Source organism: Ctenopharyngodon idella, chromosome 22 (genome assembly GCF_019924925.1).
Source record: "Ctenopharyngodon idella isolate HZGC_01 chromosome 22, HZGC01, whole genome shotgun sequence".
NCBI classification, from domain to species: Eukaryota; Metazoa; Chordata; class Actinopteri; order Cypriniformes; family Xenocyprididae; genus Ctenopharyngodon; species Ctenopharyngodon idella.
This window is the reverse complement of record NC_067241.1, coordinates 9,677,803-9,691,188: the sequence shown is the minus strand read 5'-3', so window position 1 is coordinate 9,691,188 and position 13,386 is coordinate 9,677,803. Positions and strand designations below refer to the sequence as shown.

General features: G+C 37.8%; 1 protein-coding gene across 1 annotated transcript in view; it reads left to right on the top strand.

Moving 5' to 3' along the window:
• Positions 1 to 13,386, top strand: part of nol4lb (nucleolar protein 4-like b) — a 114,991-nt gene that overhangs the window by 16,038 nt on the left and 85,567 nt on the right. The window contains 2 exon segments of the mRNA XM_051878998.1: positions 7,944 to 8,099; positions 11,975 to 12,086. Coding sequence (XP_051734958.1) covers positions 7,944 to 8,099; positions 11,975 to 12,086 — 268 coding nt within the window.

Here is a 13,386-nt window from a genome sequence, read left to right as displayed (position 1 = left end):
GGAAAAAGACGACTGAGGCACAAGGAGAGGGGGAAAAGGAGGGATGGAGAAAGGAACAAGGGAAAGAAGAGAAGAAAGAAAGTTGAGGGTATATAGGTGAAAAGTCATATGGGACTGAGAGAGGGCAGATCAAGAGATTTCTGCCCTGTTCTGTGAGCTAGTGAGATGCCCCAGTGACTACAGCCTACATAGGCTGTCATCTAAAGGCGCGGTCACATTTACCGTTGCTTAGTGAAATTTTGCAGGCAAAATCCAGGCATTCCGAATCAGAACCCATGTGATCTGGCAAAAAAGTTCTCTATGCAGACCAGCAGAAAGCTGTGATAACAAAAATCATAATGTGCACTACCATTCAAAAGTTTGGGGATTTTTCAAAATCTTTTTGAAATAAGTCTCCAATGCTCACCAAGGCTGGCTTTATTTGATTTAAAAATACAGTTAAAATAGTAATATATAGTTTGACAAAATATATAGTCTTCATTTTTATAGAATACCGTCATTGAAGACGCCCTTTAAAGCTAAACGGAGACATTTATGTTGCAAGTCACTGACTGGATTGATGAAACCTGCAATGATTAGTCAACTATTAAAACATGAATTTGATGTAAACAGTAAGTCTACGTAATATTCACATATGCAGTTCATAGGGAACATGCATAAATATTAGTTACAGCATGAAATAATATTTAAACCTACATCATTTTACATAGATAACTTTTAAACAGCCTTTTAAAACATTTATCTCACAATTCTGATTTTTTTTTTTTTTTTTTTTTTTTTTTGCATTTGTGTGTTTATATCTCCCAGTTCAGACTTTATAATTTGCAATTGTGCAATTCTGAGGGAAAAATGTCAGAATTGCGGGATATAAACTCGCAATTTTGAGGAAAAAAAAAGACAGAAAAACGAGTATATCTCACAATTCTGTTTTTCCTTTTAAACTTGGATTTGCGAGAAAAAAAAGTCTGATTTGTGAGATATAAACTCAAAATTAACTTTTTTTATTCTTTCATTCTGTGGCTTCCACAGACTGCTATTGCAGAACTGTCATTTTCTGCCACCAGGTAGGCTCTGCCCACAAAAACATCATCACTGTTTTCAAACACAAAATAGGTCTATATAAAATGTTTTGTAAGGAACGCATGTGAGGTGAAACATTTCCCTGTGCAGATTTTGCATTAGATTCAAGCTGCTTAAATCTTTTGTAACACTATAAATGTCTTTCTATCACATTTGATCAATTTAATATGTCCTTGCTGAATAAAAATATTATTTAATAAAAAAAAATATTTTGCTGACCTCAAACCTTTGAATGATAGTGTATATCCATTAGAGATCGGCGTTAGCATGTTGCTAAGCTAATGGCGTGATACTCTAATAAGCATAACTATATAGAACACAAAAATTGGGTAAAATAGATTTTTCTTATTGTAACTTTTCAATAAAAAATATATATAAAATATATAATTTTTTTCTACTTCATCTGTGATCTTTGGAGTTTGCTGCAATGCATTCTGGGATTGCTTTTACTGTAAATGATACATGCTGCCTTAGAAATTGGCCAAAAGAAATTATCTTTGGAGGCCACATAATAAAGTTTACTAATTTCTGGAATGGTCTTCATGTCGGGAGCTTGCCAACGATGCCCTAAAATGCTGCCTCAGTAGGACATTCACAAGGTTTTGGAACCAAGCAGATGTGTGTGTGCTCCTTCCCTCTTGTTAGTCTTATGAACGCACACAGACTCCATCATTTAGCCATCAGTTTGTTTATCTACGCAGCCATTTGCCAAAATTAGCCCATAAACTGTGACCGCCTGTCACAATTAGCACTAACCCAGTCAAACTCATTCCACTCCCACTCGATCCTGTCCATCTCTCCGCTACAGATAAAACCCTCTTCACACCCCCATGCCGCACATTATCTCTCGTCTTCATAATTATTTTTTGTCCTGTTTTCTAAAATATCAAAGTTCGTCCTTAAAACTATAGATTTACTTGAGAAGCAAATCTATTCTCTGGATGTGTGCCAAAACATTCAGCACTCGTCCTGGAGAGGGTACGACCCCGAAACAGACAAACAGACAATCTTCAGTACCATAAATGTTTGTGTCGCTATCAGCAGGTTTTCCACCCTGAATTTGCCATGCCGAGCTCGGCATGTGGTGCAGGTGTGCGTAAGAACTTTGTGAATTTCAGCGATTTTGTCGTTATTGTTTGTTTGGATGTCTGTATATCAGTGGGGGGTCGGTGTCTGTCTCTTCCTTTTGGCTGAGCACACATGTCTGAAGGGCTTCTCCCCTCCACTGAACTCTTCCACCATCCCTCCATCCCTTGTTTCCAGAGAGGCGGAGACGTGGGGGAGCTGCCGTTGCCGCTGCTGTTGCCTCTCCTGCTCCGACCCAGCTTGTCTCCTAGCAACAGGGCTGTTTGGTCCGGGACCTGGGAGTGGAAGCAAGAGAGAAACAGAGTAGCAGAAAGGAGAGAGTGTTGAGGGAGAGATTAAAAGGGAAAGAGGGAAAGCTGTAATTATCCGGTGCTGCTGGAAGGAACAAGGGCCTGGAAGAGCATAGGAGAGATGGAGTGAGGGAGAAAGACAGTGAGGTTCTGGGTTAGAGGTGCTAGTGCTCATATAGGGAGGTATGTGAGAAATAAAGGCAATAGGGGAGGTATGGCAGCAGGGCTGGAGGAAGAAAAAGTGTGAGGCTTTAAAAACAGCATAAGCATCCGCTTATAGAGGTGGAAGTGGAGTGAAGGGATAATTCCCCTCGCTCATTTTGTTCACTGTTCATTTCGAGCAGTTTTCTGTTGTGTCCAAAATGGTGCCTTCCTTCCTGGCCAGTCAGTGGAAATTGAGTAGTGTCCTAATACAGCTTCAAAAAAAGTGAACAAAAACAGCATTACAATCATGGAAATTATTATTTACTACTAAAAATATAATAATAATAAAAAATGTAAACTGCCCAACAATAAGCAAGTGAATTTTTTTTTGATATTTTCTTTATTTTATATTGATATTAAATTCGGCATGAAAGCAGATACTAAGAAACAGATGAATTTGAGCACTAAATACTGTTTAAATTATTGTGTTTGATTGTACACACTGTTTTTTGATTAAGTATTTTACCCTTTTAAAAGTTGAACATTATTTCTAGTTTTTTGACCCTATCAGAAGCAGATCTTAAGGTTAAAAAAATCAAGTTTTTAATGTTGTTTGTATGTCTATTTGGTGTTTTAATACACTTTCAGACAAACCATATACAAATTCTTAAGTCAACACCATTGCTGAGTATTTTCTCTTTAAAACTGTAGTGATCTAAAGACAGTTTCAAAAACACAGTTTGAAATTGCCATTTCATGTCGTTCCAAACTCGTAAGAATTTCGTTCATCTTCGGAACACAAATTAAGATATTTTTGATGAAATCAGAGTTTTTTTTATCTCTCGGCATTCGGACGTAAACACGGAAGCTCTGCATTGCGTTCACTGCTCCAACTGCGTAGGAGACTGACAGTGAGGAGGAAAAATTGTTGAACAAGGTTTTTTTGCACACAAAAAGAATTCTTGCCACTTCATAACATTACGGTTGAACCACTGTAGTCATGTTGACAATTTTAACAATGTCTTTACTACTTTTCTGGACCTTGAATGTGGTAATTTTATTGCTTTCTATGGGAGATAAAAAAAATTGTGTTCTGGAGACGAAACGAAGGTCTTACGGTTTTGGAGCGACAAGAGGGTGAGTAATTAATGACAGAAATTTTTATTTTTGGGTGAGCTAACGCTTTAACTGTGAAGCAGGGGAGTCTCAAGAGAAGCCTGGTTATCCCGGTATATTTTTCTGTTTATATGAAAAATCGTGTAGATTTAGCAATATAGTGAGTGTATGATGTATATTACAATGTTATGATTAACTATATGAACTATATTTGATAATGTAGTCAAGCAAAAGGCTAATCATTTTAATTGCCGTTATGTAGCCAACATTGTAAAAAGCAATACCATTGTGCAGCGTTTTCCTCAGTAAGTTGACCGAGTGGATCTCTGAGCTCGTGCGAGTGAGTGGAGGCGGGGCTTATTAGCATATTCATAGATCCAAGTATACTAAATGAAGCAAGGGTGTAGAGCTACGTTTAAGCTATTTTAAGGCATGAAGAAATTTTTTCACAGGAAAAAATGTTTAAATATGTTGTTCTGGCATTCAAAGATGAGTTTTCAGGGATAAAATTATTGACTACAGGGGGACTTTAAATTACTGTGGTGTTTAATTATTGGTTGACAAAATGAAAAATGGACATTTATAAACTAATTTACTACTTTCAACCATCAGACACCATTTCTGTTCTTCCAACCAAACGCTGCACAGGATTGTGGAATTTCACAGGCAGTGACGGATGCATTGCTGCCTTTAAAAATCCACTCAGTGGACTGGATGTTAGACAAACCTAAAATCGGATGTGCCATGATGCATTGGCCACCTAGATTTCAGATTGCCTTTAATTTATACCCGTACATGTGCATTCTGAGCACAAGATGCCATGCTGCAGTGGCACAAAGAAAATGCTAATGTCGGGCTGCGAGTGTGTGTGCAGGACAGCCTGGTTTTACCCTCTCAGGGTTCGGTGACTTTGACCCCGTGCAGGCTTTGGGGGAAGGGGGATCTCTCTCTATCCTGTCCTCTCTGCCTTGAGGTGCACCCTGTGTGTGTGTACGGGCATGCGCGAGTGTCCTGTCTGCCATGCCTGAAGGTACTGCGCTGACCCCCTCCCTCCTGTGTCCCACATTGGCGCGTGTGGTTGGGCTGCTGCTGTCACACGCACTATCGTCCCAGGCCGCTGATGTGCCCCGCAACGCTGGGAAAAGGGGGGTAGGGGGGTTGAAGGCTGGGCGGCATCATGCTACAGCAGCATGAATTTCTAACAAACACACACACGCATTGGCAGAGCCTGCACACGTGTCCTATCTCCTGAAGTTAATGTAGTGGAGTGGAATCTAGCAGTAAACATGTGTGAGCGCATGTCACATTACTGCAGCGGCTCGTCGCGTGTCAGAACGCACCCCGCGCCCACGTCGGTAGCTTCATGATTAGTGCAGAACTATTGTTATACCGTAACATGATGATTTGCAGGTGGAATATAAGGCTATGTCTACATTAATCCAGATACATTTTAAAACAGTGTTTTCGTTTCAAAACATCTCTGTCCACATTAGCATTTTAAATTGTTTTCCAAAAGCTTCCTGAAACCTACTTAAATCATCTTACAAAATGGTTGGTTTAACTTAAAAAAAGTAAGTTACCTGGTTGCCTTAAATTTGAGTTCATTGAAATTAAAAATTTAAGTTAATACAATGAAGGCGATTTGGTTTAATCAACAGAAACTCAAAATATTATGTTATCTGAACCACGTTAATTATTTAAGTTGATTTGACAAGAAAAAATGTTGTATCATGAAAATTTTTTTTACAGTGCACTGCACACGTGAAAAATGTAATAAAAACTCACTAAAATGATACAGAGAGACCAGACTTAATAAAGTTCTCAGTTCAGTCGCCTTTGTATGTATGGCCTAAACGTAGTTGCCCTCATGTTTTGATGCAGGACAGCAATTGCAGGAATATAATATAAAGATTGTACAAAGTAACATTTTTCTTTAGCAACACTGAAAGTGAATAGCACATAGCTGGCACATAATGGTATAAAACATAGACATCTTTAGGTACAACATCTTTTTTAAATGCCTCTGTTTTTACAGTCCATACCACAATGCGAAAAGAGCGTTTTCAGATTTGTCCAGTTTAGAGAGCATATTCGAAAAGCTCAGTTTTCACAGGACAAAAACTCTGTCTCAGTGTGGACCAAAATATAGAGAAAAACTTGCATTTTCAACTGTATCCAGATTAACGTAGATGTAGCTTAAGTTATAATTAACGCTAAAATGAATGGTGAGATGCTGCATTGCTGATACACCCTTGCTGCCATGGTAACCCCGTGGCCCTGTACCGGGGGGTGGAGGGGTCTGAGTGGGGGATGTGATGAAGGTGAAGAACCGAGGATGGAGCAGAGCATCACTGCATGTGACACAGGTGATGAAAGTAAAGGAAGATACGGATGTTGATTTGAGTTAGTAACAAGATTGGCCCTCCGGTGGGAGCTGGATCCCCAAACTACCTTTTACTGCTCTGTAAACCTGACGCTGAAAAAACTGCACGAGTGAAATATGCTCCTCATTACTTTGGAGGGTAACACTTTAGTTTAGGGTTCAATTCTCACTATTAACTAGTTGCTTATTAGCATGAATATTATTAGGATATTGGCTGTTTATTAGTACTTATAAAGCACATATTAATGCCCTTTTCTCCATGACCATATTCTACATCCCATAATCCTACCCAATACTTAAACTTAACAACTACCTTACTAACTATTAATAAGCAGTAATTAGGAGTATATTAAGGCAAAAGTATTAGTTAATAGTGAGAATTGGACCCTAATCTAAAGTGTGACCGCATGGAGGTTCATGGTCATATTTATTACACGAAAATACTGCGTTATGACAATAAATGTATATAATGGAAAATGTTTTTGTGATTATAATGAAGTACCTTGCAGTATCATCGTATTACCATCCGATGACATCACTGAACCATGGGACTGATATTGTACTTTATCTTAAGTCGGGGTGGGGGGGGGAATCTTTTGTTGTAAATAAAAATCTTGTTCTTAAAGTTGCAATCAAACAGTGGTAGCAACAGATGTTTTCTTCCATATTGTGATGTACATTCGAGTGAACCAGATTATGGAAAAAGAAAAAATGTGGAGTGGGACTTGATTCTGTCCATCGGTTATTGACTGGATGGTAGAAGATCTGAATGCTATAGAAGCTTGTTTCCACCACGTAATAAAAAATAAAAATAAAAGATAATTTTTATCTCACAATTCTGACTTTTTCTCACAATTGTGAGATACAAACTCGCAATTGCGAGAAAAAAAGGTCAGAATTGTGAGATATAAACTCGTAATCGCAAGTTATAAAGTCAGAATTGCGAGATTTAAATTTGCAATTCTGACTAATTTTCTTGCAATTGCGAGTTTATATCTTGCAATTCTGACTTTTTTCCTCGTAATTCTGACCTTTTTTTCCTCACAATTGCGAGTTTATATCTCATAAGTCTGACTTTATAACTTGCGTTTGCAAGTTTATTTCTCGCAATTCTGAGAAAAAATCAGAATTGGGAGTTTATATCATGCAATTCTGAGGAAAAAAAGGTCGGAATTGTAAGAAAAAAGGTAACTGTGACTTTTTATCTCACAATTCTTACTTTTTTCTCACAATTGTGAGATATAAACTCGCAATTGTGAGAAAAAAGGTCAGAATTGCGAGATATGAAGTTGCAATTCAAACTTTTTCTCTTGCAATTGTGAGTTTATATCTCGCAATTCTGACTTTTTTCTTGCAGTTGAGTTTATAGCTCGCAATTCTAACTTCATTTCTTAGAATTAGGAGTTTATATTACGCAATTGAGAAAAGGTCTGAATTGTGAGATAAAAAGTCGCAGTTATCTTTTTTTATTTTTTTATTCAGCGGCGGAAACAATCTTCCACTGAATGCTAGCTTGCAGTCGATTGTTAAAAAAAAAAAAAAAAAAAAAAGGGGGCAGGTTTAAGTGAACTTAATGTCAAAATGGGCACATATATTAACTTTAAGTTCTGTTAACTGTGTTCAACAGGTTTAATTTATTTCAAAAGATAACAAAGGCAGCCCTAATTATATATAACCAAAGCACTGCTGTTTTACATGACAGAATTATGTGCTGTGATAATTATTATTTGACTTTAAATTGGCTGTTTAGAAGTGAGAGAATAAGTAAAAGGGTATAAATATCACATGTGATATTACTTAGGCATATTAAGTAAGGAAATCTCCACGTCTCTGTCTGATTTCAGTGTGTGGACGGGGGCTCAGGATCAGAGAGCTCCTCTCTGAAGAGGGTCGCTGTGGTGGAGGACTTCTATGATATCATCTATGCCATGCACGTGGAGATCAGCTCCGACCCAGCCAAAACACCCAAACACGCCGGGCAGAAGAAAACGTATAAAGCGGTGAGTAAAGCGAGGAACTTCTCTCTCATTGTCTCTGATCAGTCATGGAAGTATGTTTATGGCCTCGTGCAGTTTAGATTTAATACCCCGTGCGGCCCTTTTTGACCGCCTATATCTGTCTGTCACTTCGAGTGTCCCGTACTCTGTCAGCTTGATTTATTTCCTCTGTGATTCTTATGAGCAGAAGCGAGCGGCTCGTGGTGTGTGCTGCACTCCTGCTGTGTGTTGTCCTGGTGTGATTTGTAGCAGAGAATCGCTGGCCTCTGTGAGTTTTGGGTGAATCAATCAGAATACGCAACATAACCTGATAAATGAAAGCTGGAGGGACTCTGTGGGACTCTACTTCTTTCTTGTTTCCTGCTTTTTTTGTAGTTTTCTGTTTTTGATTTCTCCAGCATTTTTTTGCATTGCTTTTTTCTTTCTGTATTTATTGATTTTCATTCCTTCTGCATGTCTTTTTTGCATTTATGTGCTTTTTCAGTTTTTTCTTTTTGCATTTTTTCTTTATTTCTGCATTTATTCATTTTTTTTCTTTTTTGCGCTTTTGCCATTTTTCTTTATTTCTGCATTTCTGTGTTTACTGTATACACTTTTCTTTGTCTTGCGTTTCCATTTTCTTTCTGTATTTCTTTTTAAATTCTTTTGCATTTGTCTTTCTTTTCTTTCTGTCTTTTCTTTCTTTCTGCATTTCTTTCTGCATTTCTGCATTTATTTCTGCATTTCCTTTTTTGCAATTTTTCTTTTCTTTCTGCATTTCTTTCTGCATTTTTCTTTTTTCTTTTTGGTTTTCCTTTTGCAGTTTTTATTTTCTTTTTTCTGCATTTCTGTGTTTACTGTATTTCTACACTTTTTTTCTCATTTTTTGTCTTGCATTTTCATTCTGCATGTTTTTGCATTTCCTTTCTGTATTTCTTTTTCAATTCTTTTTGCATTTCTGTCTTTTCTTTTTATTCATTTTTCTGCATTTTCTTTTCTATTTACTCTTTCTGTCTTTCTGCATTTATTTGTTTTTGCAGTTTTTACTTCTTTCTTTCTTTTTACATTCCCTTTTGCAATTTTTATTTTATTTTTTCTGCTTTTTTTTTGCTGTGTTTTTACTGTATTTCTACACATTTTTCATTTTTGTCTTGTATTCTCATTCTGCGTGTTTTTGCATTTCATTTTTCTTTCTGTATTTCTATTTGAATTCTTTTTGCATTTCTGGCTTTGTTTTCTTTCTGGTCTTTTATTCATTCCTCATTTCTGCATTTTCTTTTCAATTTTCTCTTTCATTCTGCGTTTCTTTCTCTTCATTGTTGTAGGCAGAGTTAGATTTACTTAGGTCTGCGGTGAACATCTTTAGAACTCTGTATCACACATGTGCTGTCATGGAAACATGGGAAGTGAGAGTGACATGGGCTGCTCTCACCTGGTGTAGTTGTTGTGCACAGAGGTCCAGTGCTGCTGCCCTCTTTTGGACAGTTACAAAAGTGCATGTTTGCTCTCACGTGCATTTAGCTATCACTTACACACGTTATTCCAATAAATGCACAAATAAGCTTGTTTTTGGTTGTGTTACATCAATAATTTCTGTGGTATATGTTTTAGTCTTTGACACTCACGCACATATATTGTGTCCTCCACACTGTCCCTTGTTCCTCTCGCTCCTGACAGCTGTTGGTCTATGAGGGGAGGGGAGGGCAGGGCCACGAGCAGAGCTTTTCCCTGGGCATCAGGATTTGTGTGCTTGCTCTTCTTAGGATCTCTTGGAGGAATCAGGGTACTAGAAAGGAGAAAGCTCAGTCTTTCTGGCTCTTGTATCAGTGCTGCAGTGGGGTTTGTGTGTTTAGTTCAGCTTCTGTCTTCGTAATGCACACACATACATACTATACCCTCCAGCTGTGGTTCCATGGCCTCCCATGCTGGTTTGTTAGCGCCTCATGGGAGATTAGAGAGACACGAGGGACCCTCAATGAGGGGGTGTACTTTCTCTATTTCTTTGTCCAGTTTAATGGCAGAAAGGTGGAGGAGGGAGAAACTAAACAGACATGAGAAAGAAGAGGGTAAATATAAAAGAAAGATACATATACAATTTTGCTAAGCTTTGAGGGGTGATGATGAATAAAAAACTAGTGGATTTGTGGTGATGATAGTTTGTTTAATGGTGTGTAACTTTCAAATAATGCATTGTTTTATACCAAATTACCATGTTTGGCTTTAAGAGAGTATATGGGAAAGAATATAAGACCATGTAGATCATCTTTCAATGTGTGTAAATACAGTGAGGTCCAAAGGTCTGAGACCACTATTGAAAGTGCTTCTGTTTTTCCTCATTTTTTACGTGTTATAATATCAGCAAAACAAATAATAATCTAAAGCTGAGAAAATAACATGAATATCAGAATGTCTTTAGTATTTAGTTTGTCTCCCTTTTGCTTCAATGACAGCAGCACTTAAGCTGTATGAACTCTATACGTTTGTGTAAAAGCTGATGATCATGTTCTCCAACATGATTTGAGATGATCCAAAGAGGATCTTGAGCTTCACTGTCGGCAAAAAGGGTACAAAAGCTGTCACTGGGGCGGTACCCTTTCAAAAGGTACACCTTTGTACCTAAAGAGTGCATATTAGTACCTCAAAGATACATATTAGAAACTTTTGAAAGGGTACCACCACAGTGACAGCTTTTGTACCTTTTTTTTTTCTGAGCGTGTTCAAGGGAGAAACCACTGACCGTCCGTACAGAGTCACATGATCAATGTCACTAATTTATTTGATTAGTGAGCTTCATGAATTGCAAACTTTAAACATTTTATATAAACCTTTTAGAATTTTTTCAACAGCCTAAAATGTTTTTTTATTTTGCAGTTTAAATGTTTCACTGATTTGCAATGTGTTCTCAGACTTTTGGATCTCATTGTATATATGTGTGACAGAGAAATGTTTTGACAAGGACAATTATGAGCATTCTCACGAAAGTAAATTATTTCATCCTTCATATAGACATGGAATCGAGAGGTGTGAGCATTTCAGAGAGCAGATCAGCTCTTTGAATGTAAAGATATCAGGGATTATTAGTCCACTTGATGACAGTATCCTAAGAAAACATTCACAGGCATTCACACCCTGCCAGTAAACTAATCATCTCTTGTGTTTCCTGTTACTGACTCTCTACAGCTCTTTGTTAAGAGAAAATGGTAATAAATCATTGTTTCTCTGCACCTCTGATAGATATTAGGAGTCTCAAATATGAAAAATTGCTGGGAAAATGTTGACAAGTGAACATTAACACTTAATCAGTTAAAATGTATGTTAAAATTACAAGTATTAAATGACGTTTATGGTTAGTTTTATTCCCCAGCATTACATCACCATTAATGGTTTCACAAATTAGCTAAACTTTACAATCAGCGCTTTTGAAATAAATAAATAAAGACTATGCATAAATAACAGAAATCAACATTTTAATATCGAAATAATAGCACCTAGGTTTTGACTTGTGCACATCACTTATAAAAAACAAATTTAATCTCCAAAAATGAAAATAAATAAATAAATAAACACAAAGAAAAAATAGCAGCAATAGCAGATGATTACTTGTGCATATCTCTTGTAAAAAATGGAAAGAATAAATAAATAAATAGTCCCACTGATTTATGGGTTTCATTTTCTTTTCTTGTTTTGGTAAATGTAAACTGCATTGTTTTTCATAATCATCCCTGTTCCATCTTTCTTATAAATTGTTGCCGTCATGTCTGATCTGAGAGCATTTTACCATATATTAAACTTTGGCACTACTAAATGTGATTTTTATAACACTCAGAGTTGCCGTTTGTAGGATCAGTGAGTCTAAAAGATCTTGAAGTGAAGTTCAAAATGGTGTGTTTGTGTGTCAGATAGCGGAGACGTATGCGTTTCTGCCCAGAGAGGCGGTGACCCGTTTCCTGATGAGCTGTGGAGAATGTCAGAAGAGGATGCACATCAGCCCCAGCGGAGCAGAGTTCAAAGGTATCACACCAAATCCACACACAACCATAGACCAATCTAGATTACTTTAGATTTTGTCTAGGTTTACACCTTTAGGTATTAACATCTGCTTGACTCCAAAGAACTGACAAGCTAGAATCCATTCATTCCCATATATTTTAAATATATTCATACCCATAATGCTTCATTGGACAACTCATTGTCTTTGTTAAAATAACCCCCTCTCCTCCCTTTTGTCCCCTGCCCACCCTGTAACGAGCTCCCCCCGTCGCGCCAGCCTGAAGCTAATGAAACCCCCTCTGGCCACACCTCCTCCCACTCGCACACACTCATCCCAACACCCTCTGATTAGGCTGCAGTCACTGGAGTGTCCTGCTAGCCTCCCTACACATGGCAATTAGCCCAATTACAGGCCTTTTAACAAAGAAAATGCCTCTGAAACCAGATTATTTCTACAGAGAGTGAGAGGGAATTGTGGGTGGAATCCATTGGGGGAGGGATTTGATTGGGAGGTTTTCATTGGGATGGAGAATGCAATGAATAAAACTCGGTTATTTTGTCATTTTGGCGAAGATGCGATCTCAGTTAGTCCAAACCCAGCGGTGCGGGTTGCCAATCAGAAGATCTGCCCTCAAATGTCCCGCTCGCTGAGATAAACAGAGAGGAAACACCTCCCAGGCCTGAACTGTCAAAGTGTTGTGTCAACGTTGCAGGCTTAGGTTGGGTGTTGCTCATAAAGAGAGCAGCTAATTGGCTTCTTGCCCATGGGGGTGCACAGACCTACCCCCCTCCCTCCCTCCAGCCGGCCGTATGAAAGTTCAGTGCTGAATTATTCAAAGTAATTAATTACTGTACACTCACTCTGTCTTTAATTGACACTCAGGCTGTGGTTGATATCGGCTCTTTTATCCACATATCTGTTGCTGTTGTATGGCTTAATGTGCAAATTATATATAGATACTTAAGAAGTGATATTAGTAGCAACACATGTCAACACACGGTTTTTCCTAACTCTGCCGTAATTTCTTTAGCTGACAGATGTGTGGCATAATGGTTAAATATAAACTAATTATTGTATTTTTACCTCAACATCCTCTTACTCTGTTCTGCAACTAAAATAATGTGTTTTAAAGGAGAATGTTTCAATTTGCTGTGCTGTATCGTGAATAAGTCACGGCTGAGGGCGTTGTTAGGCACAATGTGAAGCGGAGTGCAACCCCTTCAGCCATGACTTATTCACGATACAGCACTAGCCTCGATTACCTTATTGCTTTTATAAAACGGTTACCACAAAATACAAATATTAAAGCCAAAAATATGT